This window comes from Vulpes vulpes, chromosome 6 (assembly GCF_048418805.1).
Source record: "Vulpes vulpes isolate BD-2025 chromosome 6, VulVul3, whole genome shotgun sequence".
Classification (NCBI taxonomy): domain Eukaryota; kingdom Metazoa; phylum Chordata; class Mammalia; order Carnivora; family Canidae; genus Vulpes; species Vulpes vulpes.
In genome coordinates this window covers 110,549,438-110,571,995 of record NC_132785.1, presented here as the reverse complement: position 1 = coordinate 110,571,995, position 22,558 = coordinate 110,549,438, and the positions used below count along the sequence as shown (strand labels likewise).

Here is a 22,558-nt window from a genome sequence, read left to right as displayed (position 1 = left end):
TTGCTCGAGGGTGTTTCTTCTCCATTCAGGCCTCCCCAGGGTCGAGCCTCACCACTCCCCCTGCCCTCCTGCTGCTGGCTGAGGCCAACCCAGACCTGAGAACTATCTGCCACTTTTTCTAGGGCCTTCTGCCAGAAATCATCTTTTCAAGTCCAGCAGCTAGTCTAGCCGACAGCCCACTCAGGGGGCCGGCATTCACCCTGGGACTTCTGTTGCTCAGGGGAGGCTGTTCAAAGGCTTCATGGGTAGCTCATGGGCCAGAAAATCCTCTGCTACTGCCCAGGGGGCTCTGACAGTGCCCACCGCAGAATGAGTGAGGTTCCCCCCTGCCCCCGTCTCTCCAGCAGGCCAGGCGGCACTCGTCAGGCCTTCCCCTGGGAGAACAGGGGCCTGGGAAGGCCTCAGGGGCCAAAGCCACGGAGCAAGGTAGGGGATGCTCCAGCCTGGCAACCTCAGGGAGGTGTGGGCCAGTCCAGATGCAGAGGCACAGGCCAGCAGAGGTTGGGACCACTTATTTATTCAAGGCACGGTCATAGCATTAATAACAAGAAGGTTCGGCATTCTGGCACATTCCTTTAGTGGTGGTGGCCAAGGGAAGTCCACATCCCACACTGGGGGCCCCAGAGGATGCAATGCTGCTGATAGGCACTTTGCTTCCAGACGCATCTGAGGAAGAGGCAGCCAGGCTCGGAGCTACTCTTGGCCCAGTGGGGCACTTCTTAGAGGCTCTAGGCTATCCTGGGTTCCCTCAGAGGCAGCCCCCTCCAGAAGGAATCAAGCCTGGGGGGTGGTGTTTCTGTGGAAGGACGGGGAGGGACAGCTGGTAGGTAGACTGTGGGGTAGGGTCTGAAGGTGGTGGGTGGAGGCCAGTGGGTGAGACAAGCATGGGCTGAGTGGGCAGGCCAGAGGGGAGGTGCCTGGAGAGGGCCTGCATGTGGTGGGAAAGGAGCCAAAGCATGGCCACCCTGCCTTCACAGTGACCATGGGGGGAGAGTGGGGAGGACTTGCCAGTTGCCCTGGGTCTCCAGAAAGAGTTGAGAAGTGAAAGGATTCTGGAACTTTCCCAGCATTTGCACTGTCTTCTCTCAGAACCAACTGCGCTTGGCCCATATGCAGAGGGGGAAGCCCCCAGCCATGCTGCCGTGTAATCTGCTGGGACCCTTTCCAGCCCAGAGGCTGCTGGGTGGGCAGGGGACAAAGGAGGGGCAGTGACAGAAGCGGCAGGAATAGTCCAGCAGGGGCTGCAGGGATGGGGGGGTGCCAGCAAGTAGTGCCCAGTGGAGAGCCTACATGCCAGCTTCTGGCAGGAAGGCCACACGCACACCAAATATGCCTCCCGGGGGCGGGGGAGGGCCTGGAGCCGGCCACCTCCCCGTGGCATGGGCAGATCTCCCTGTTGGGGCCCTGACCGCTGCTCTGGAAAGGACCCTTCCCTTTGTTGGCTGGTGAAATGCTAGGAGGCAGCAGCCCTCAGGGACTGGCTGGGTATTATTTCCTCCTTATTCCTAACTGGACAAGGAGTGGGAGAGACTGCTAACGCCCCAGCTGACTCAAGCTCTCTGGGAAGATCCTTTATGCCAAGGTCTGGGCCAAGCTCCTGGGGTATGGCAATGTTTGCCTCTCGAGGGCTATTTTTTCCTCCGGTGAAGCCTGGAGCTTCTGCAGCTGAGAGATGGGCACAGGTGGAGCAGGGCTGAGACCCAGGCGTTCTGAGTTCAGGGGCACCCATGTGCACCTGGTGGGAAAGGTTTAGGTGAGTGAGCCTGGGGCCTACTTTCAGCAGGTTGGCTGCAAGGCCCCAGACCCCTGGAGCAGGGAGCTCAGGAGAGCTCTATAGCATGCAGAGCCCCTTGACTTGGCTGCTCCTCACCCATTCAGGCCTCAGTCAGCCCATCTCTGCATCCTCCCCTGCTGTGCTGCTGGGTGGGGGGGCGGTGGCTGTCCTCAGAGGCAGGGGTCTGCACCCCTATAACCATGACAAAGTGGCTGGGTGCTACCAGCATTATTCCTACTCAGGATTCAGTTCCACAAAGGTCCCGAGTGGTGGCCCTAGGAAGGCAGCCTTACTCCACCCGAAAGGGCTTCTCCATGGAGTACACACCCCACCCCCACAGTCCCTGGCAGGGTGTCTGCAGTGTCTGGGCCAGGACCATACTGGAGGCCACTTGGGTGGTCTTCAGTTCAGGGTACAGGCGGCCCCAAGAGAGGAAGGGTCCTACTGGGATGCCAGGGAATGGCCAGTGCCTTCAGTCTGAAGCATGGGCTTCTTACTCTAAGCTGTTGCCCACCTTGGCTATGCTGAGGGTCCAGGCACTCAGGTGAGTATGAGGCAGGAACAACTTTCAGGGGCCACGTCCTTGACCTTGAGGGTCCTCTCATTAGGCCTGGGGTTTGGAGAGCTGTATCTGGTTTCCCATCACCCAGCATTTGGGGAGAAGACCCCTCTCCGTGAATTTTCTGCCTCTGCCCCTCCCACCTCGTAGTAACCAGCCAAGGTTGCCTTCATCAAAATGCACACAGGTCCCATTTAATGAGCCCGGAGTGATCGTGTCCCAGCTGCCCTCGCAAGAATAGAGCAGAGGAGGGTCTCTACCCCGCAGCTCCGGGGGAGTCTGCTGCAGGGCAGAGGGCTAGGAAGGGTCTCAGCCTCCCCTGGCTCCGGGGGATCCCCAGGCAGGGGATGTCCTTGCCGAGGCCCAGCATACACACTTGTGCTTCCTCAGGCTGCGGGGGAGGGGAGAGTAGGGCTGGGCGCCGGGGTCGGAGCAGCAGTGGAAGCTCCTGGGCAGGGCAGCTGGTGAAGGGTGGCAAAGACGCTGGAGAGTCTTCGGCGGGCTTCTTTCTGCCTCCTCCCTTGTGCATATGCCTTCTCCACTCTGACCCCAGGAAGGTCCCTTGGCCTGCAGTCTCCATGCCCAGGGCCTCAGCCATGTCTGCCGAGATGTGGTGCCCGGCCGTAGCCTCCATCCCATCCCGGGGTCCCCTGCACTGCCCAGCACCTCCCGTTCTAGCTGGTCAGCAGGTCAGGACCTTCATATGGCCGACAGCTGTCGGGATGCAGACAGCTCCGTCGGGCCTTCCCAAAGTCTGCAAGGGGTAGTGGGGAGGTCCACGTGGCCCTCCTGCCTCCCCCCTGCCGGGACCTCCCCTGGCCGCCACTCCGGTGGAGTCGCCAGGTGGAGGCCTGGGGTCCTGGTCAGTGGTACTGGCTCTGGCCCTCCAGTTCCAGCCCTTCCTGGAACTGGGTGGAGCCCAGCTCCCTCGCAAAGCCCCTCGTACAACTCTCCTCTTCGCTCTCCTCCAGCTGTCTGTTCATGGTACCGTAGGTGTGCCGAGCAGGGGAGGAGGCAGGGGACAGGTTCATCTCGGGCTCCTGCAGCACCGTGGCCACGTACATCTGCTCAGGACAGAGAGAGGAGATGAGAGTGAGGTCACATCTGGGGCCAGGCCCTGGGCACGCCCTTGCACTCATGCCCTACCCCTGGAGCCTCTGCCCCTCTGAGCCACAGATCCTTCCTTCTCCCCCAGCAGCCTGAGGCCTGGCTGTCCCACCTGCTGAGGTGCTCTTGATCATTCCAAGAGCAACTGCACCTCCGAGGGGGAGGTAGCGCAGGCCTCCTAGCTCCTAGCCCACTGCTCCTTCAGTATGGTTCCATCCATTCTTGGTTCCAGGTCGGGCTGAACCTAGGGGGAGAGGACACGAGGCTCCCCTGTGCTGGGGTCTGAAGAGACCCCACCTCTGAGATAGTGCACTTCTTAATACACCAGAGAGGCACATCCACACACCCCCTGGGGTGGGTCATTGGCTGGCCTGTGAATCAGGATTTGCAACTGAGACTGCTAGCTGAGATCTTGGTCATGTGACCTGTCAAATCCAGGAATGGTCCCAGGAGCACCTGGGAGGGCAGCGAAGTAGAAAAACAGGAAGTGCTAGGGACAGAGCTGTCATCCTTTGAATGGCTTTGAAACCAACTCCTTATTTTGAAAATAGGTAATTATGGGATAGAATTAAATCTTTCCTATAGGAGTTCATGTCAGTGAAACCAAACAGTCCTGGTCTATGAGGGAATACTCTTCCTACAGAAGAATCTACATATTTGTAGGATTCCAAAGTAAACCCCATATAAACCTTCTGGTCATAAGGGGAAAAATGGTAACTTAACAATGGAAGAGGCCGTCATCCCCCTAATCTGGGAGTAGTCAGCATCACTGGTAAAAAATGGAACATTCTGTGTCTCTTGGTATGGTGCACGGCACTACCCATAATGTGTTTTAGCCCCAAAGGCTCAGAATCTATCCAGCCTTTGGATCAAATGTCTAGTTTTCAGGGAATACAGGAGATAGTGGAACCTGTTGCAAGACATCATGAAGAAATAGCTGGAAAAATCCAGAAGGTAGGGTATTCTGCAGGGCTACTGGCTGGATCAGCAGGTCATAAAGAAGAGATTGTATGAAATTACAGGAGACGCACAGGGACCAGAGTCATCTAGCATGGAGCCTGGACTGGATCTTGGTTTGGATGTGCTTTGTAAATGATATTTCTGAAACACTTAGAGCCACTTCAATATGGGCTGTGTATTTGAAGACAGAGAAATTTATATACATGGAAAGATGGAAACTGTTAACTAAAAATGCAGATTATACAACAGTATGAACAGTATCACCTCATTTTAGTTAAAATTATATATATGTATATTATATGTGTGCGTGTGTGTGTGTGTGCATGTGTGTGTGTGTGTGTACCTTGAAGAACAGACACTAAGTTAACAGTAGTCATCTCTGATTGGTGGGAATATGAACTTTTCATTTTCTTGTTTTGCTTATCTGTTTTTCCCCATAATTATCTGCAATACTCATAGACTACTGTTGTTATCACAAAAGATTAAAAAAATCAATTCCAACAATTATTATTATTGTTTTAAGCTCAGGCTTTAGAACATGACAGACCCGGTTCAAACTTTGTACTGCCACTTCTTTGTTCAGTAATGTCTTGGGGTCTAAATTAATTGACCGTGTTGAGCCTCAGCTTCCCCGTTTGTCAAAAAAGCATAAAAACCTCTACTGCGTGGGTGTATCATAAAGATGAGGAGCAAGACTGGCAACGTATCAGGTTCCTAAGTAGATTTCAGTAACCGATTGCTAACAATATTCCAGAGGGGTCGTCTTGCGAGGGCCCCTGAGGAGAGAGGCTACGTGCAGAGAGGCCCCCACTTTGAAAGCTGTGTAGACTCTCCAACACCGGAGTTCCTTCTCCCCATCACCTCCCAGAGGAAGTCTGCCCCTCTCTGCAGGGTTTTTCCCCCCGAGGTGAGGCCGACCTGCAGTTCTGTGCACGGGGGGTGGGCCTGTCCACCACGGTTGTCTCTGTGCATTTGTCCCCAGCTCTGCCACAATCACAGGGCCTCCTCTCTCCCCCTGGGGCCCTGCTGCCCACTGCATTTCCACCAGGACGAAAACTGTCTTCCGGTGCCCAAACGCTCCAGATTCTCTCTTCCGGGCCTTTGCATAGGCTGATCCTCTTCCTTGAATGCTTTTCCCCCACATCCTACTCCACCTAGCAGCCCCTCCTGCTCCCATTCCTAGAGTCGGATTAGACGGAGGCCTTCCCTGAGCACCTGGGCCGGCTGGCGCCCTTCTTCGGTGGTCCTCTGGTGCGCCCCGGGATCGGGACATGGGCCGAGCCGGTAGCCAGCTCAGAGCATGCGTTGGTGGCCGTGCGTCCACACCACGGGGGTGGCAGGGGTTGGGCAAGCGCTCGGGCCCTCCAGGCTGAGCCACGCTGCGGGCGCCACCCCTGCCTTACCATTCGGTGCAGGCTCCCAATAGCTCCCTGCAGCTCTGTCTGCGCCGCTCTGCCTGCCATGTGTGCCCTTGGAGGCAGCCTTCGGTCCTGAGGCCGCGCCCCAACATGTCCCTGTGTCTACACGACTGAGCTTGCTGTGGCTGGCTTCTCCCTGACATTTCTCTTCCTCTCTCTGTTCCTTACAGAGTATGTCTTGTTTCTTCTATCTTCCCACATCTTCAGCCAGGGCCACGGCAGCAATTGGACCTGGGCCAAGTCCTACTGTGTCAGGGGAGGGAGCCCAGGCGCCCCGGCTCCTCCCCAGTACCCAGGGGGTGGGCACTAAATGCCGGTGCCCCCCCCACTGCTGCTGGAGTCGCCCACCCCAGAGGTGGCCCCCCTCCTGACCTGTCCCCCAGGGTGAAGGCACTGACTCACAAGGGACGTGGGTGTGGAGGAGGTGCTGCTTGGCTCCATGTCGAACACGGTCTCCATCTCCTCCTCGGGCTGCGGCAGTAGGGAGAGATGTACAGGGTCACGGAAAGGGGGGGTCCACCCTCTGGCTCCCTCCCCCGCCAGATCTGCACCTGGACCTCTGGCTCCCCTGGAACGCCCAGACCTGCAGGCCTGGGCTGAAGCCCACGGGGACAGGATGAGGACTGGGATGCTGGTGGCTCTTTTCAATGTTCCATTCCCAAGATCCATAATGGGGTGAAGTGCAGAGAGTTGGGATTAGGATCGAAAATGAGCCTGCTTTGATTCTAGTCTCTTCTTTCCTCCCGGGGTTTCTGCTCTCTCTGAGAGCTGCCGAAATCACAGTCTAGGTCCCCTCCCATCTCCCTTCTCTAGAGTGGACACCCGGGCAACCAGCTCGCATGGCATTGTTGTACTGGGAAGACAGAGCCAGAGGCCTTGTCCCCTCTGGTTTCTCGTGGCCCTCGAGCCAGGGATGGAGGAAGGGCCAGGCAGAGAGGGCCGTGGGGGTCTGAGCCCAGGGCCTCCAGACACAAGGCCACTAAAAGTAAAAGGATTCTCTTCTAAGAGGCTCCTTCCTCCGACTCAACAGGATCCCAGAACTTTAAACAAACTTCCTTTCTTTTCTTTCTGTACATTCATTTTAAAAGGACACCATTTACTATTATAGACAGAAAACCTACATTAACTGACAAAAGCAGACACAGAAATAAATGCGAACCAACAGAATAATGGGTAACCATGAAAAATAAAAAAGATGTTTCAGTCCCTGGAAATCATTTTTAACATGCCTGCACAGACGCGCTGCGCCCCTTTGGGAAATGCCCATCTAGAGCGCACAGCATTGTTGGCATGGCTCTCGGCAGGCAGGGACTGGCTCCCTTCTCTGATGACAAGGCAGGGTCCCAGTGGCAAAGAGCTGAAGGAGTCACGTGGCCCAGACAGCCAGGCCTCTAGTTCAATAACCTGGGATTCCTTAAAAGGTGATACCTTTCCACCTCCCCAGGGAATCGTCCTCCTCCGCACCCACCCTTCCACCCTTCACCCCGTCCTTCTCTCTCAACCCTCCATCCTTGCAGTGGTGTTCACAGCTCGGTGGCTGGACAGACTCAGAATGTGGGAGGGATGCGTGACCAGCCTGCTGTTTGGAGGACATGCCAGAGGGGAGAGGAGGAGGGGATGGCCGTCTGTGAAACCTCCCCACCGCGCCTGGGCCACCCAAGGGCATGCACACATGCACACTGAGTGTGCACACACCATCACTGAAGGCAAGAGCCTTTCATCTCTCACGCTGTGGCTGTGCAGGTCTGAAGATGGCCTAGGGCCGTGTCCCCCGGGGGGCCGGAAGAACAAAGGGAGGAAAAGAAGGGTAACTCACCTCATAGTCAGATACCCTCTGGAGCTTCCCCAGAAGAGTGCTGAGGAAGGCGATTATCATGGAAATGATGAGCGTGGAAAGGGAGAAGAAGGTGATGGTGTGGAGCGTACCTGCCAAGGAGAAGAACAGGCTGTGGGCCTGGGTGCTTGAGAACAGGAGCTGCGGGCAGGAGTCTGGAGCCGAGATGCTGGGTCCCTAGGGACCACCTCAACACCTCTGTGGAGGCCTCGAGTCCAAGGCAGGGAGGCCCCTACCCCAATTCTCCTCCTAGCAACTGGAGTCAATGAGCCTGACACAGGACGCCATCCCTCGGTGCTATGTGACCATTGGAATTTGGCATCTTAAGGATTCCAGGAAAAGAATTTAATTGCCTTAAGCATCCACTCCAGTGCCCATTAAACCTGTCCTCCTCGACCTGTCAGTTTCCTTCCAATATCACAGTCCCTGGGGCAGTAGCTCTGGGTTACTCATTCATGCTGCTGCCCCCAAATACAGTCTCTGGCGCACACCTGCCCTTGCACCTAGCACCAGCGTTTACCTGTGCTAACGGCACTGAAAAGCAATCCAGAATTCAAGTCATTTACATTTCTCTCAGGAATATTTGGTAACTTTTTTATGCCACCAGTTTTCTACTGAGGTAAAGATTAAAAATCAATCTTTATAGGGGCAACTGGGTGGCTCAGTCGATTAAGCCTCTGCCCTCGGCTCAGGTCATGATCTGAGGGTCCTGGGGTCAAGCCCCACATCAAGCCCCACATTAAGCTCCCTGCTCAGCGGGGAGTCTGCTTCTCCCCCTCCCTCTGTGTCTACTCGCCTCCTCCCCCATGCTCTCTCTTTCTCAAATAAATAAATCTTTAAAAAAATCAATCTCTACAGTCAGAGGCTGACCCATGATGATGCTTGTCATCGTGTTTCTCCAAGAGCAAAATGGCAAGCAACCTCAATATGCAACAATGGAGAGCTGACTCAGATGGGTAGGATTCAATGCAGCTGTTCAAGGGCCCGTGCTCAAACAGGAAATTGCTCAGAACGTTATGTTGAGTGAAGAAACTCGGGATACGGGACCAAACATTATAAAGTAGAAATCATGATTTTGAAAAGTAAGAATAAAACAGTAACTGTCCCCTTCCCCCCATGCTCCTCTCTGTCCCCCAGCCTGTGCACACAGAATGAGGTCTGAAAGCCACAGCAGGCTCTGGGTGAGATTATGGGTCATTCAGAAACATACAGTCTAGGGCAGCCCGGGTGGCTCAGCGGTTTAGCGCTGCCTTCAGCCCAGGGCCTGATTCCTGGAGACCCGGGATGGAGTCCTACGTCGGGCTCCCTGCATGGAGCCTGCTTCTCTCTCTGTCTGTGTCTCTGCCTCTCTCTCTCTCTCTCTCTCTGTGCCTCTCATGAATAAATAAACAAAATCCTTAAAATAAATAGAAACATACAGTCTTTTATACTTTAGAGGAAAATTATTTAAAAAATGAAGTCCGCTAGATGGCAGGGAAAGACTAGAGGGATACGAAGTAGGGCGATGGCAACAAATGGATAATGCACACAAATAACTAAGGGCAGAGCTGTTTCCAGCCTCTACCGCAACAGGAGTAAGAAAATACGGTTTCCTTTCTCCGCTCCACTGAGAAGGCTAAGGTCCAGTGTCCCTGAGGGAAGACCAGTGTGGGGAGAAGGCAGGAAACCATCTGGTGGTGGAGAGGATGGGGAGGTCAGAGTGAGCTGCTTGCCGTGGGGCGGGGGAGGAATCTCTCCCTCCAAGGGGCCAGGGTCAGTAGCTTGGTGTAGCTAAGAGCAGGGGGAAAGCTGGCCACTGGCCAGACCCCAATCCTCCTCCAGGTTTTAGGGAATCCGAGAGACCAGGCATCTTATAGGGTCCTGGGGGGAGGTCATGGGAATTGACCCTGATAGCGAATATTCTATTCTGACCAGCCTTGAGTTAGAATGGAGGAAGGTGATGTTCCTTGCTCTGAGGGTCGTAAACCAAAGTGCATCTGATCTGGACCGTGTCGGTCCAAGCCGTCCCCTTAGCTTCCAAGTTCTGCTGGGACGAACCCAATTTAGGCCTGGAGGAGCCGCCGGGGGGGCTGCCATCCGGGAACAACCCTTGCTCCTCTCAGGCCTTTTCTGCTTTACCAGAGCAGAGGGGTTGTTGAGGGCTTTGTGCAGCCAAGGGGAGCAAGCAGAGGCAGGCCTGGTACCTACCTAATCGCAGGATGGAGAAGAAGAGCATCCAGAACAGACCCAGGAGCGGTGCAAAGATGGCCTGGTAGACGGCAGCCATGTGGATCTGCTCGTTGAGTTTGGTGGGTGCGTAGGAGTAGTACATGTTATAGCGGTCCGTGATGTGCTTCATGCACAGGTACAGCAGTCCTGGGGGGCCGGAAGGTGGAGGCATGCTCGGGGGCTGCTGCTTCCAGAGCCAGGCCCCCACCCCTGGTGCCCCCCGCCGCCACCAGGGCCATGCACCCTCCGGTAGGGAGAAGTTGAGCACCCCCACGTCGGGCCGCTTGCTGGAATATGAGATGGCCTGGGACAGACTATCAGCAGAGCAAGGAGAGGCTGGGGCCAGGGCTGGGGAGGTGGGGTGGCCCTGGGGGCCCCAAAGGAAGACTCACCGAAAGGCACGATGATAGGGCAGGTGATGCTGTACGCTATCACCACGCTGAACACGTTCATCATCCACGCGTACTCCCGCCCATACTGGAAGTCCATGGCCTGGCTCTGGGGCAGAAGGCGGGGCTCACTTGGTGGCCTGGTCCCCTTGCCTCGGCTCCTTCTGTGGCTCCTGGTCTATCCCCGGGGAGCTGCCCCGGAGGCTCAGCCTGGCGGACCAGCTCCCTGCCAACCCCAGCCCACCTCTCCTCACTCCTTGGGTCCTCTGTCCCCCTCCCATGGGAAGGAGTGCGTGCAGGGCAGGGCCCAGCCCCCACCTTTCTGATGTGGACTCTCTCTGGCTCCGACCTGGAGAAGAAGAGGCGGATGCTATATAGAAAGAGGGACCCCAGGCGCAACAGCTCCATGCCCGTGCCCAGCAAAGCCGCTGTGATCACGTAGTTGACAAAGAAGGCGCCGTTGTCTGGCAGGAACACACACCTGGCCGCGGGGACAGTGGAAGATGGCACAGAAGCCAGAGGGGGGATATTGGGTGGGGGTGGAGATGGGAGGGGTGGAGACGGGGAAAGGGTGGAGGGTGAGGGTGGAGATGGGGAGAGTAAGCTTCAATACACAGGTGCCCCCTGCCCACTGTAGTTCATGCACACCCTTCTGAGCAGGGATGGGGTTGGTCTACGTCAAGGGTGGGTGTGTAGGGAAATATACGATCTGGCGTGATCTAAAGCAGAGGTGAAAAAATAATTAAAAACATAAAGTGCTGTGGAAATGCCCTCAGAAAAGTGACTTATGGCTGCACCTGGGTGGCTCAGCGGTTGAGCTTCTGCTTTTGGCTCAGGTCATGATCCCGGGGTCCTGGGATCGAGTCCCATATCAGGCTCTCCACAGGAAGCCTGCTTTTCCCTCTGCCTGTGTCTCTGCCTCTCTCTGTGTGTTTCTCATGAATAAATGAAATCTTAAAAAAATAATAAAGCAGAGGTGCTTGACCAGGACCCCTAGATCCCAGAGAGTCCATGGTGGTGGTGGGGGGGTTGTGGGCGTCTATGACCTAGAATGGGGAAAAGAATTACATCTTGACATTCAGAAGCCTCTAACTGCAATGTACCACTTCTTTCCAATAAGAACGTGGGCAACAAATCACAGTGATATCAGCTACGGCTGTGACCCTGTCACCGTTGCAATCAGCCCACTGCAGTTGGTGGTGATATCTGACAATACCTTGCACTTTGAAGTGATGGTAGTTATTAAACACATGGCTAAATTAGACACACTAACTTTACATGACTGAAATGTTCTGTCTGCAAGGGGTGTTCTTGACATAGCTGGCCAGCTTCAGCTAGGAGCCACTGGGCCACCTGAATGAATGGCCACACTGCCTGTTCTCACGGTGGTGCCCCAGCATCTCTGTTGCTGTCTAGTGTCCCCATCTACACAATTCTGCCAGTTTCTTTGAGAGGAGAAATCTGCGAGCTTCCTGGATAGATTTCAGAACTCCTTCAAAAACTAGTCTTTCTTGATGGCACCAAAGTTGAGTCATGGGCTTACAACTCTTTTCTCTCATACAACTGTATCGAAGATACTGACCTAACCAAAGATGCACTCATTCATCCTAGAAAAAAAAGAGTCCAACTTATCACAAGTATAGTTTTAACTGCAGAAACTTTAGAGAACTCTGGTCCTTGCTCTATAAAACAAGCTGTGAGGGCACCTGGGTGGCTCAGTGGTTGAGCATCTGCCTTGGGCCCAGGGCATGATCCTGGGGTCCTGGGATGGAGTCCCACATTGGGCTACCCACAGGGAGCCTGCTTCTCCCTCTGCCTATGTCTCTGCCTCTCTTCTCTCTGTGCCTCTCATGAATAAATAAATAAAATCTTTAAAAATAAATAAAACAAGCTATGAAAGCTTGTGTGTCATTTGTGACATCACAATAAAGATGCAAACATCTGTGAAAATTGGGATTTTCAACATTTGTAACCTAAAAACAAAACAAAAGAAATCAAAATTGGCTGGATGTCCAATGTGATCTACGTGTTGCTTTGTCAAAGATCCTGCCACCCCAGTCAACTGAATGCTCTTCTGCTAGCTAAGTGGGCTCAGCATTCACACTGACTCTTTTTAAAACTAAATGTAACTTTAGGGACACCTGGGTGGCTCAGCGGTTGAGCGTCTGCCTTTGGCTCAGGGTGTGATCCCGGAGTCCTGGGATGGAGACCCACATCAGGCTCCCTGCATGGAGCCTGCTTCTCCCTCTGCCTCTGCCTCTGCCTCTGTGTGTGTGTGTGTCTTTCATGAATAGGTAAATAAAATCTTTAAAAAAAGAATGCAACTTCAGCTTACTTGTATTCAAAATGCATTGTCCTCTTATTAAATGTGATAATAAAGATTTTTATTACAAATTTACTTTTAGAAATATTTTGGTAACAATATTTCAATATAATTGGTGTTCTTTGCAACCCAGGTATTTTGTGCATTTAAAGACATCTATTCAGAGTGTATATGAAACTGGCAAAATCTGAATAAGCTCGGTGGATTGTATCAATGTCAATTTCCTGGTTGTGACAGGGTACTATAATTATGCCAGATGTTACCAGAGGTGGGAGGGAACTGGATGAAGGATACACAGGACAGTGTGGGGGCAGTTTCCTATAAATTTACAATTTGTTCCAAAACTTCATTCAGAGAAGGGATCCCTGGGCTTTACCAGATTGCCAAATGGGTCCATGGCGTGGGAAAGGTTAAGAGGTTGCTTAATGAGAGTCTTTGCATGCATTCATCTCTCTACCCGTGTGGGCAAATGAAGGAGATGTGTATCTACCTGGAGTGGACCTATGGAAGCCCCAGGGTACCCTGGGAGCGTGCTTGGGGCATACTCTTATACTCACTGGAACCTGATGGATGCCTGCTCCAAATAGTAGATATCAAAGAGCCACCGGAAAAAGACATCCAAACTAGAAGTAAGAATAAGGTAGGTCCTTTAGTTAATGAATCTAGGCTTGGGGTTCAGTCCCTCTTGGCCTATCTTCCCTCCCTCTGTCCTCCCTTATTCAATCCCTACAGACTCTTGCATTCTAATATCCCGGCTGCCAGTCCACACTGCCTCTCTGCCTTCTTAATGCTGGGCCACCCCCACCCCTAACCCTCTGGCCTCTCATCTCAAGGCCGCCTCTTCTAGCAAACCTTCACCAGCCGTTTTCCCCACAGTGCTTTCTCCCTCTTCGAATTTCTACTGTACATTGGCTGCATTTTTCCCACCTTAGGCTGTCGGTTAGCTGATGGGCATGGCTTGTTTCCCCAGCTGGATAATAAGCTCTTTGAAGGCAGAGTTCATGGCTGACGCCTTAGCGTCCACATGATACCTGGCTCATGCTAGGCATTGGACTGTCATTTGCGGAATGGATTTGCAGCAACCACAGGTAGGCCTATAGTATCTGAAAGAGGAGGTTCCAACTCTAGGGTGAGCCTGTCTGAGAGAGGAGGGATACTGGGAGGTGAGGTACCTGGTCAGTCCCATAGAGGGCAGAATAATCACCATGAACACCAGAAAGATATAGCACTTGTTCACTATGATCAGATTCTGGCTTGATCTAGAAGGGAACAAAGAAACATGTGATAAGAACCAGAGACCTAACAACAGCATGGATGGAGAGACAGAGACAGCTCCCTGGCCTAGACAATCGGTTGGCTAGTGCATACCAAAGCCATCTACACAGAGCACAGGGAGCTCTGCTGCAGCTGGGAGCAGCAGGCAAGGGCAGTAGAGTCAACTAGTCTGGTCAGCCGCGGGCACGGGATGGGGAGGAAGGGCACATGTGCGCTGTGGGCTTGATATCTTTGTCAGAGGGACATTACCAACAAGACTCAGGATCCCTGCCGAGTTTCAATAATCTACAAAAGCCATGCTCTTGGACAGAGAAAAGACCAGTAAGGGCTTCTGTTAGGATGGTAAGAACTTTAGGTGCAGGAAATCCCTTCTGAGATCCACACGGTCTTCAGGTAAAAGCAGGTCCACCTGCCCCAGGATATGGTAAATATTTTCTACCCAGATGGCTACCATCATAGAACTAGTAGGGCTAACCTGCTATTCGGGCTTAGTTATAGGTCCTATTGTTTAAAATGGGGGTGCTGCTCGGGCCACAGGGGCCTACAGTCAGGTTGAGTTCACAGGTTCCTCTGTGACAGCCTTCCTGATGTTTTTTAGACAAGTCCTGCTCTCTCCTCACCCTAGGCCTCCTGCCTAAAGTTCCAGGCCACCTGTCTCTGCCTACGGCTCCAAACCCTCAGTGCATGGCTGGAGGCTGAGGGAGCTGTCCAAGAAGGCCTTGCTTTGGGCCTGAACGTGCCTGAGGTGGTGGCCCAATCTCAGCATCCCTGAGGCCAGGGGCCCAGAGACAACTCGGTCTCCTCTTTCAAAAAAACCTATCTCTCTCTCTCTCTCTCTCTCTATCTCTATCTCTATCTCTCTCTCTATCTCTATCTATCTCATAGTGTCTTGGGATGGTTTTGGGTATCGAAGCCATCCCATGTCAGTTTGACTCCTTAGGCCAGATGGGAGGCCTGAGCCCCCAGGCTGGCGGGAGAGTGGGCTGGGGAAGGGGCTGGCGCCGGGGCAGAGAGCAGGAGAGGCAGAGAGCTAGGAGAGGAGCCCCCATCTCACCTGGTCCAGTGGGCCTCTAGGAAGGCGGAGAGGTAGACGATCAGAGGCAGTATCACTGTAAATGCCCAGAGCAACAGGGAGGGGAAGAATTGGGTTATGACCGGGCTCTGTAGGGGTAGAGCGGAGACGTGCAGAGACGTCAGTACAAGCAGTGCCCCTTCCCCTTCCGGGCCACCCTTGCTTCTCCCCCACCTCTGGCCTCTTCTCCCCCAGCTTTAGTCCCAGAGCAGGATTGGTTTCCCCAAGGAAACCAGGACTGCTCAGCGGTCCTGGCCTTTGTTGTCAGCCTGGCTGGCCAGGGGTCTGGGCTGAGGCTGACACCCCAAGGTCAAGGAGTGCTCTCAAGGGGCACGGGTCTTCTATGCTGAGGTCCCTGGAGGGGCAGCCTGGGCTCTTGGTGGTGACTTCGCCCCAGGGCCAGAGCCAGCAGCTGTCACTGACCTCATGGTTCAGAGAAGGCAGGTGGGACATTACCTTTAATGTGATGTCATGTGACAGGTGGGAGAGAAGGGAGAAGGTGTGAGGGAAGAATCCCTAGGGGCAGCTGTGCTGAGGCGTCCCTCCTGTGAAGCTGACAAGCAGCCCAAGCAGTATGGCTTGACTGCGTGCGTGCGTGCGTGCGTGCATGTGTCACTGGAATAAGGATGAGGATAATACGGAAGTGGAGGCCTTCTAGGCCTGTTATAACAGCCTGGAGGCTATAGGATTTGGAAATGGGCCGGCCCAGTTCCTCTGAAGTCCCTGTCAGGGCAAAGTCCCTGCATGACTCCTCCAGGGACCAGCGCTCCCAGCCCGGAGCGGGTGTGTGTGTGCAAGTGAGGGAGGTGAAGGTCCTGCTTCACCTGGGAACTGACCTCACTCTTTCCCACCCTCATCCCTATGCGCCAAATGGGGAGGGGGGCCCAACTCTAGAGAAAGTGAGAACAGAGCTGTCACACTTGCCACACCCTCTGCTGCACCTTTTGTACCCCTCGCTGGCCCAGGGTGACCCAATCTAAAGGAGCCCTCCAAGCCCCCTCATGACTGGACCACCCATTCCCTCCACAACTCACTCCAGAACCTGCCTGCAGCACCCCCACAGCCCCCCTCTTTCCTCTCCCGCTCCAGTCCCTCAGACAGGCAGTGACCTGCACAATCCCTTTAGGACACAGGACACTCTACGATACCATTTACACTGCTGCCACCTCCACAATGTTGGTGGTGCCCAGACTCCAGAGCCGTGTTCCAGGGGGCCCTCCCACCCTATTCTCGCCTGAGTTCTTCCTTCATCTCCCTGGGGCCCCACGCCTGGCCTGAGCAGAGGCAGGACCTGCAGCTTCTCGATGGGGCGAGTGACGTTGTACATGTCGATGGTGTTGATGATGATGGCAGGCGTGGTGAGGAAGAAGAAGAGGAAGAAGAGGAAGGTGTTGATTGCGATAAAGCGCGCCCACCAATGGAAGCGGCGGACCGACAGGTGTTTCCTGGGGAGGGATGGAGGAGGGAGATGCACTTAGGATCTCAGGTCTAGCCCTTAGACGGGGCCCACGTGTGGTTTCCAGCATGCCGGCTAGAGACCTGGATGGCCCTGGTCTAACTCAGCCCCCTCCGGCATCCTGCCAGGCCCAGACCTGAATGCACCGGGCCCTGGATCTGCCCCTCAGTCACACTCTTTGTCAAGGCCCTCGTGGTGGGGTGGGGTTAGGGGTGGGCAGAGGCTGTGGTGCCCAAGCCCAGTGGGGAACAAAGTAGGGGAACTGGCCCAGATTCCTTTCCCACCCTGTTCTCTTCCTTGATCTGGGAGGGGCTGAATGGAGAAGGGAGGGGCAGAGGGGGCTTACCAAATAATGTCTTTAGGGTGTGGGGCCAGGGCAACCCTCCAGTAGTAGGATTTGACGATGGTGGTCACCGAAGACTGCTGGGGGGGCACGCCACACTGGATGTACTTGTAATCTTCCCGGATGCTGCGGAGATGGGGGTAGGAGGCAGAGGTTGTGTGAGGGTCACAGTCTCAGGAGGGGTCCCATGCCAGGGTCCTACAGATGGCCCCACTTCCTGGGGATTTGTGAAGCCTCCCAGGATCTTAGAGGTGGGCAGCTCCTAAAGCCTAGTCCCTGGAGGAAAGAGGTACCAGTGGGAGGGCCTACCTGGGAAGAGAGGGGACCACATGGGTCTCAGCTGAAGTCTTTTCCCCTTGATGGCAGTGACAGCAAAAACACATGCTCTTTCCTTGAGAGTGACAAGCAAGGTACTAATTTCAGCCTCATCTTAGTATTAATAGCTACCAACTGAGTCCTTTTTGTGTGCCGGACACTGTGCTAATTGACAATGAATATAATCCCAATTGCACAGATTACTAAATTGAAGTCCCTGAAGACACAACCAAAGAGGGACAGGTGCTGGCACTGGAGTCCTTGGTCTTCTAATTCATGTTTCTGCTGTAATTAAGCCTCAGATTCACTCTACTGAATGACGGTGTCTCAGAAGAGAAACAGTTTTGTCTTATATTGGTATATTTTTATATAACATATATACCAAATAGAACATATATCGCTTCTTAACCCTCTGGGAAGTAGGTAGACAGGGAAGATATAAGTGGACCAAAATCGAGAGTTACAAAATTTGAGAGTATAAGTGACTTGCAAAATTACACACAATTGTATTTGACCAAATTCTAGGTGGTTCCACTGTTCCCTTATAGAGTGTGGGTGGGTGAGGACAAAGTGTTGTGTATGATCAGCTCCCTCAAGAGAGAGGAGGGCCCCACCATACTCCAGGAACTTATGCTGGGGTCCCCATCTATTTGATCCTGTCCTAAGGATCCTTCCAAAACTTTCCAGAGTGCTACTCCACTCCTTATCAAGGTACAGCTGCTAGAGGCTGGGGCAGAGGAGGGAGGAGGCTGTAAGGCTATGAATTAGGGGAGGCCTTGCAGCAGAGAGCAAGTAGAGCCTCTCTACCCTGACTCTGTCACTCGCGATGAGGAAAGGGGTGATGTGTAATGGGGGGAAATGGATTCATTCTTGTCAAGGCCTAGAAGAGAAACCAAGATGTCTATCCTGACCACCTCTGTGCTACAGCAAGGACATGAGAATGGGGAGCCCAGAGCCTGGGAGACAAGCAGAATCTGGCAGCTGTGGGGAAATGGATGCAGACATGCTCTGGAAAGCAAGATAGCGGCCGCCTCTGAGGTGCATGGAAGGGTTGAGGGGTGGTCAGAAGATGGCGAACTGGAGGGAGGTTCTCTCTCCTTCTCCCCTTGACTGGAATGGAGGTGAAAGAAGATGGTTTCAGAGAAGCAGAAGCTCATTCACAGGGCCGGGCTGGGCACAGCAAGCCGCTGGCCCTGGCACTCACTGCTTCGTCATCCTGGCGTCCTGGAAGGTGACAAAGATCAGGTCCAGACGCTTCAGCCGAACGCGGTTGAGCTCAGCGTTGAACTCGTCAGTCAGCTGCTCCTCCAGCTCACTATAATATTGCTCTGCATCTACCTGGGGCGAGATTTGGCCCTCAGCGCTGGAGAAGCCACAGCTCTAGGAAGGCCTTGCCTGGACATAGGCCTCCCTCCACTCAGGTGGTAGGCCTGAGGCTTTGGTTCCATTCCCAACTCCCTTCAAAGCCTGGCAAAGAGCTCAGGATCCCAGTGGGCTCCAAGACCCCAACTCGAGAACAGGAAAAGGTCGTAACTCTGACATTGGATCCCTGCTCTTAGATCCGGGGAAGGTGAGGCACACCTGGGGATTAGGGGTTGCTTTTTGGACTTGGGCTGGACTCCGGAGGAGTGATAGGATGTGTCTGCAGCATTTTCAGGAAATGGGGATGATTCATTTTCTGGATTGGCTAGAGTTTAGTCCTGCCCTGTGGCCTCCTCCAAGCCATGGTGGTTGGGTGCTAAGATGGAGCCGAGTGCCTTCAAATGTTCCTGTCCTAGCCCTCTGAAAGCCTGAGGCACGGCAGCCTACAGCAGTCTATTGTGTTCTCTCTGGTCCTCCCATCCAAGACTGGAAGTGAGCAAGAGCAAGCCCTCTTGGATCACTCCAGACAGGTATCCAAGAAAGGCCTCAGCTCCTCGGTATTATCAACAGGGAGGCAGGGTATGGTGGAAAGGGAGGGAGGAGCTAGGTGCCACAGCACCTGAGCAGATCTGAATAGGGCCGGAGGTACAGAGCCTGGACAGAGCTGGAGACCCAGGGCCCCAGCCCCTCCTCTGCTGCATCCCTTGATGCCTGGGCCAGGTACCTCTTTGAAGCAGGTCCAGCACTTGCAGAAGCACAGGCGGGAGCAGGGGTGGGTCTTGATCATCACCTTCCCACTCTTCTTGGCCTTGGCAGTGTAGTAGAGCCGGCCCCGCATCGCGTGGCGCCTGTCAGCCGGTGGGCAATGGAAACAAGGATCTTGCGGTTGGGGGCCAGCAGAGCCACATCCTCCCCTTGCACTCCCATCCCAGATCCAGACAGGCCCCGCTGCACTCACCTCTGATCATCCAACTCGATCAGGTTCCTGACGTCATAGCAGAAGTGGACTCTGGTCACTACGCACCCCGGATAGGCCTCACTGTAGCCACAGACATGAATGCTGAGCCAGCCTGTGGTGCTGGGGATGGGCCATCCTACCCCCACGCCCACCCAGAACTACAGCCCACAGGGCTGAGTGGCTCAGCTGCCTGTGGTCCCTTTTTTTGGGGGGGGGACTCCATTCCTTGTTCCTAAAGTCAAATTTCAGAGTTGATCCCTGGTAATCTGAGATTTGCCACCTCCTTCCCAGATGATCCAGAGTAGAGCCAGGGAGCAGACCTGGAAATTGCTGCTCACCAGAGAGAATTAGCTCCTGGGGCTAGGAATTTGGGTCACAAAAGATGCCCCAACATGACCTGCTCTAGATAACTGCGGTCAGGAGCTCACTGGGCTCTGTGGTTAGAGGAACGAGGGAAAGGAAGAAAATTGTACCCCACCACACTCACACCACGCAGGAAAGCCCTTGGCTTCAGAGACCCTACACTGGCCCCAGGGCCTCTTGCATTCTGGAAGGTTAATCCTGAGCCAGGTCCAGGATAGGCTACCACTTGGAGTGTTTCTCGCTCTGGCATCCTACTGCACCTTACTATCAGCATGAAGATCCAGGCAGGGTTACCGGGGGGAAGGTAACCAATGCTTCTGCCCCCTCGATCCACTTACTGAAAATGTTTAATGATGATTTCAGGGTCTTGGATATCCTTTGGGACATAGGTGATCATTAGGGTCCTTGTGACCTAGGTGGGGAGGGCAAATGGAGAAAGAAGACTGTGTTTACACAGGACTCCTAATGTCTGGGTCTTTGGTGGCTCAGAACTGTCTGGAGTAGGTCTGCTACTCAGCCAGGCTGTCTGGGCCTGTGTCCCTGAATTCAGCAGGCTGTGTGCCGTGGGCTGTGGGCAGCTGTGGGCAGCTGAGGGCAGCTGAGGGCAGGCATGCTTCATCTCTGTTATTCTCTGGGGTCCTGGTGCAGGTCCCCTGCCACAGACAGCTGAGGTCAAGGGAGGGAGAGCCAGAGGCTGCAGACCAGGCCGGGGAGGAAGACTAGAGCTCCGGGAGGAGCAAGGGCTGCTCGTGCTCTTGTGCTAACCAGAGGGCCCCGCCGTTGCTTGGCCCTGCTGCCTCTCCACTGTGCCACGTGAGGTTCACATAGCAGGGCTGTCCCTGACATTAGACTGGGCAGGGGGGTTAGGAGGTGAGTAGACTCTGGGGAGGGGATGGGGAAGCCCCTCAAACTTTATATTTTATTCTGTGAGTGGGAAATGTCTTCCCAGGCTATCCCCTCAGGTCTGGTAAACTGAGCTTCAAGAGATGGGAGTCTCAGCAGAAGCTTCTGGTAACAAGAAGGAAACCTGAAGTAGCTGAGTCCAGACTGGTCAAGGGTGCCCAAGCCTCCATGCTTGCAGGCCAAAGCATTCGGGGTAGCCTCTCAGAGGTATGCGGATTTGCATTCTGGGGTGGGTTAGAGTGTATTGGTCCTTTAGGATGGATGCCATCAAGGGAGGGAGAGGATCCTATTACACTGAAGCTCTGAATGGCTGAGGACAGAGCCCAGGGTGTTAGTCTGCACCATTCCCCTTTGTCACCAGAGCCAGGACAGCCCAAATACCCCTTCCCTTGCTGGTGCTGGTGCTGGTGCTGATGCTGGTGCTGGAGCTGGGGCTGGGTCTGGAGTTGTAATTGGTACTGGAGCTGGGGCTGGGCCTGGGGTTGGAGCTGGTACTGGAGCTAGTGCTGGTGCTAGAGCTGGGACTGGGCCTGGGGTTGGAGCTGGGGCTGGGGCTGGGACTGGGGTTGGAGCTGGATCTGGGGCTGGGGCTGGGGCAGGGGCTGGGCCTGGAGTTGGAGCTGGGGCCATATGGGTGTGGGTGCGGGTTTGGGCAGGCAGCACTGCTGGGCCCACCTGCAGCCCCTCAGCTTCACCTCTACACCCTAAGGACAGCTGTGCACTTTAAACACCAGGGCTGCCAATGTCAGGGAGCAGGTGTGTGAAGCGGTAAGGCCCCAGATGCGCCTCAACCAGTGATGGACAGGTTGTTGGTAGAAAAGTGCCCGGAAAGGCTGGGAAAATTCTAGGGTGCATGTCCTATCGGACTCCCAGGGCAGTGTGAGCCGCTCCTAGATGGCTCCCTCTTAACTGAACCTTCTTTTCCATCTCACTTCCCCACCCTCTAGAAGTTTTTCCTAGGAGCCACTTTTAGAATAAGTGAACGCTGTGGAAAACCCTTATCTTAGGGCCTGCTTGGGAGCTGGGGTGGGGGTGACCCAAACCAGGACAGTGGGGACACGTGGGCCAGGCCCTGGGGGGCGGGGTCTCTGACCTCAGAACTATGGAAGGGCAAGGAACTTGGGCACTCCCCAGCAGGGGGCACTGAGCACTCAGGATGGAAGCCCCTTGCTGGTCCAGGGGTTTGTTAACCCTTTAGTGGTGGGAGGTGGGGGCCCAGGGGTCTTCAGAGGGGGGTGGGGGCAGCAGGGCACAGGCGTAGGATGCACCTGGGAGCAGCTGTTTACCAACCAGTGTGGAAGTGTTTCCATGGTTTACCGACCAGGAGAGCTGTGCTAGGTGCCAGGTACTGATCCACTGGGCTAAGGGGAAGAGGCTTGCCCTGCTCAGGTGAGACTGCCCCCCACAGGTGTGCAGAATGTGCCCAACTGGGATGCCTCTGAGGGCTGGGAGTGGGGAGGTCCAACGGGGGAGCTTCTGGCTGGGAGGGAACAGTTCTGGGAGTTCTTTCCACTTACTCACCCTGTAGCTCCTCTTGGGCACAAACCCTAAACAGTGATGAGCCATGAAGACGAGGTTAAGGAGGAAGTAGAGGAAGGAGAAGCAGCTGTGCAGCCACAGAACCTTACTCCTGCCAGAAACAAGACACAGGAGGGATGAGAACACCCTCTCCCACCCCATACGGTGCCCCCTGGGCCACCCTCTGGTGCTTCCAGACACTTGGGCACCTTGGAATGGGATGGCCATGGTCAGAAGGGGGTGTCCCACGCCAGGTACTGAAGACTAACATTTATTGGGTACTTCCTATATGCCAGACCCAGGGTGGGTGGGACTCAATGCTTTCTGTACATTCTCTCACTAGACTCTCATGCCGTATGAAGGGGGCCCTGTGACTATCTTCATTTTAACTATAGGGAACTGAGGGTCAAGGTGGTGGGGG

At 54.5% G+C, this 22,558-nt stretch overlaps 1 protein-coding gene across 7 annotated transcripts in view; it reads right to left on the bottom strand.

The window, feature by feature from the left end:
- Positions 1 to 501: 501 nt before the first annotated feature.
- Positions 502 to 22,558, bottom strand: part of TMEM63C (transmembrane protein 63C) — a 129,156-nt gene continuing 107,099 nt past the window's right edge. For all 7 annotated transcript variants that reach the window (XM_072762089.1, XM_072762091.1, XM_072762092.1 and 4 more), the window contains 16 exons: positions 22,141 to 22,249; positions 20,055 to 20,128; positions 19,354 to 19,434; positions 19,120 to 19,243; positions 18,238 to 18,371; positions 16,722 to 16,844; positions 16,211 to 16,364; positions 14,902 to 15,008; positions 13,745 to 13,831; positions 13,130 to 13,195; positions 10,568 to 10,730; positions 10,253 to 10,358; positions 9,840 to 10,007; positions 7,635 to 7,744; positions 6,221 to 6,289; positions 502 to 3,397 (listed from right to left, as the gene is read on the bottom strand). In XM_072762089.1, coding sequence (XP_072618190.1) covers positions 3,197 to 3,397; positions 6,221 to 6,289; positions 7,635 to 7,744; positions 9,840 to 10,007; positions 10,253 to 10,358; positions 10,568 to 10,730; positions 13,130 to 13,195; positions 13,745 to 13,831; positions 14,902 to 15,008; positions 16,211 to 16,364; positions 16,722 to 16,844; positions 18,238 to 18,371; positions 19,120 to 19,243; positions 19,354 to 19,434; positions 20,055 to 20,128; positions 22,141 to 22,249 — 1,876 coding nt within the window. In that variant the 3' untranslated portion in view covers positions 502 to 3,196. The remainder of the gene's footprint in view (positions 3,398 to 6,220; positions 6,290 to 7,634; positions 7,745 to 9,839; positions 10,008 to 10,252; positions 10,359 to 10,567; positions 10,731 to 13,129; positions 13,196 to 13,744; positions 13,832 to 14,901; positions 15,009 to 16,210; positions 16,365 to 16,721; positions 16,845 to 18,237; positions 18,372 to 19,119; positions 19,244 to 19,353; positions 19,435 to 20,054; positions 20,129 to 22,140; positions 22,250 to 22,558) is intronic.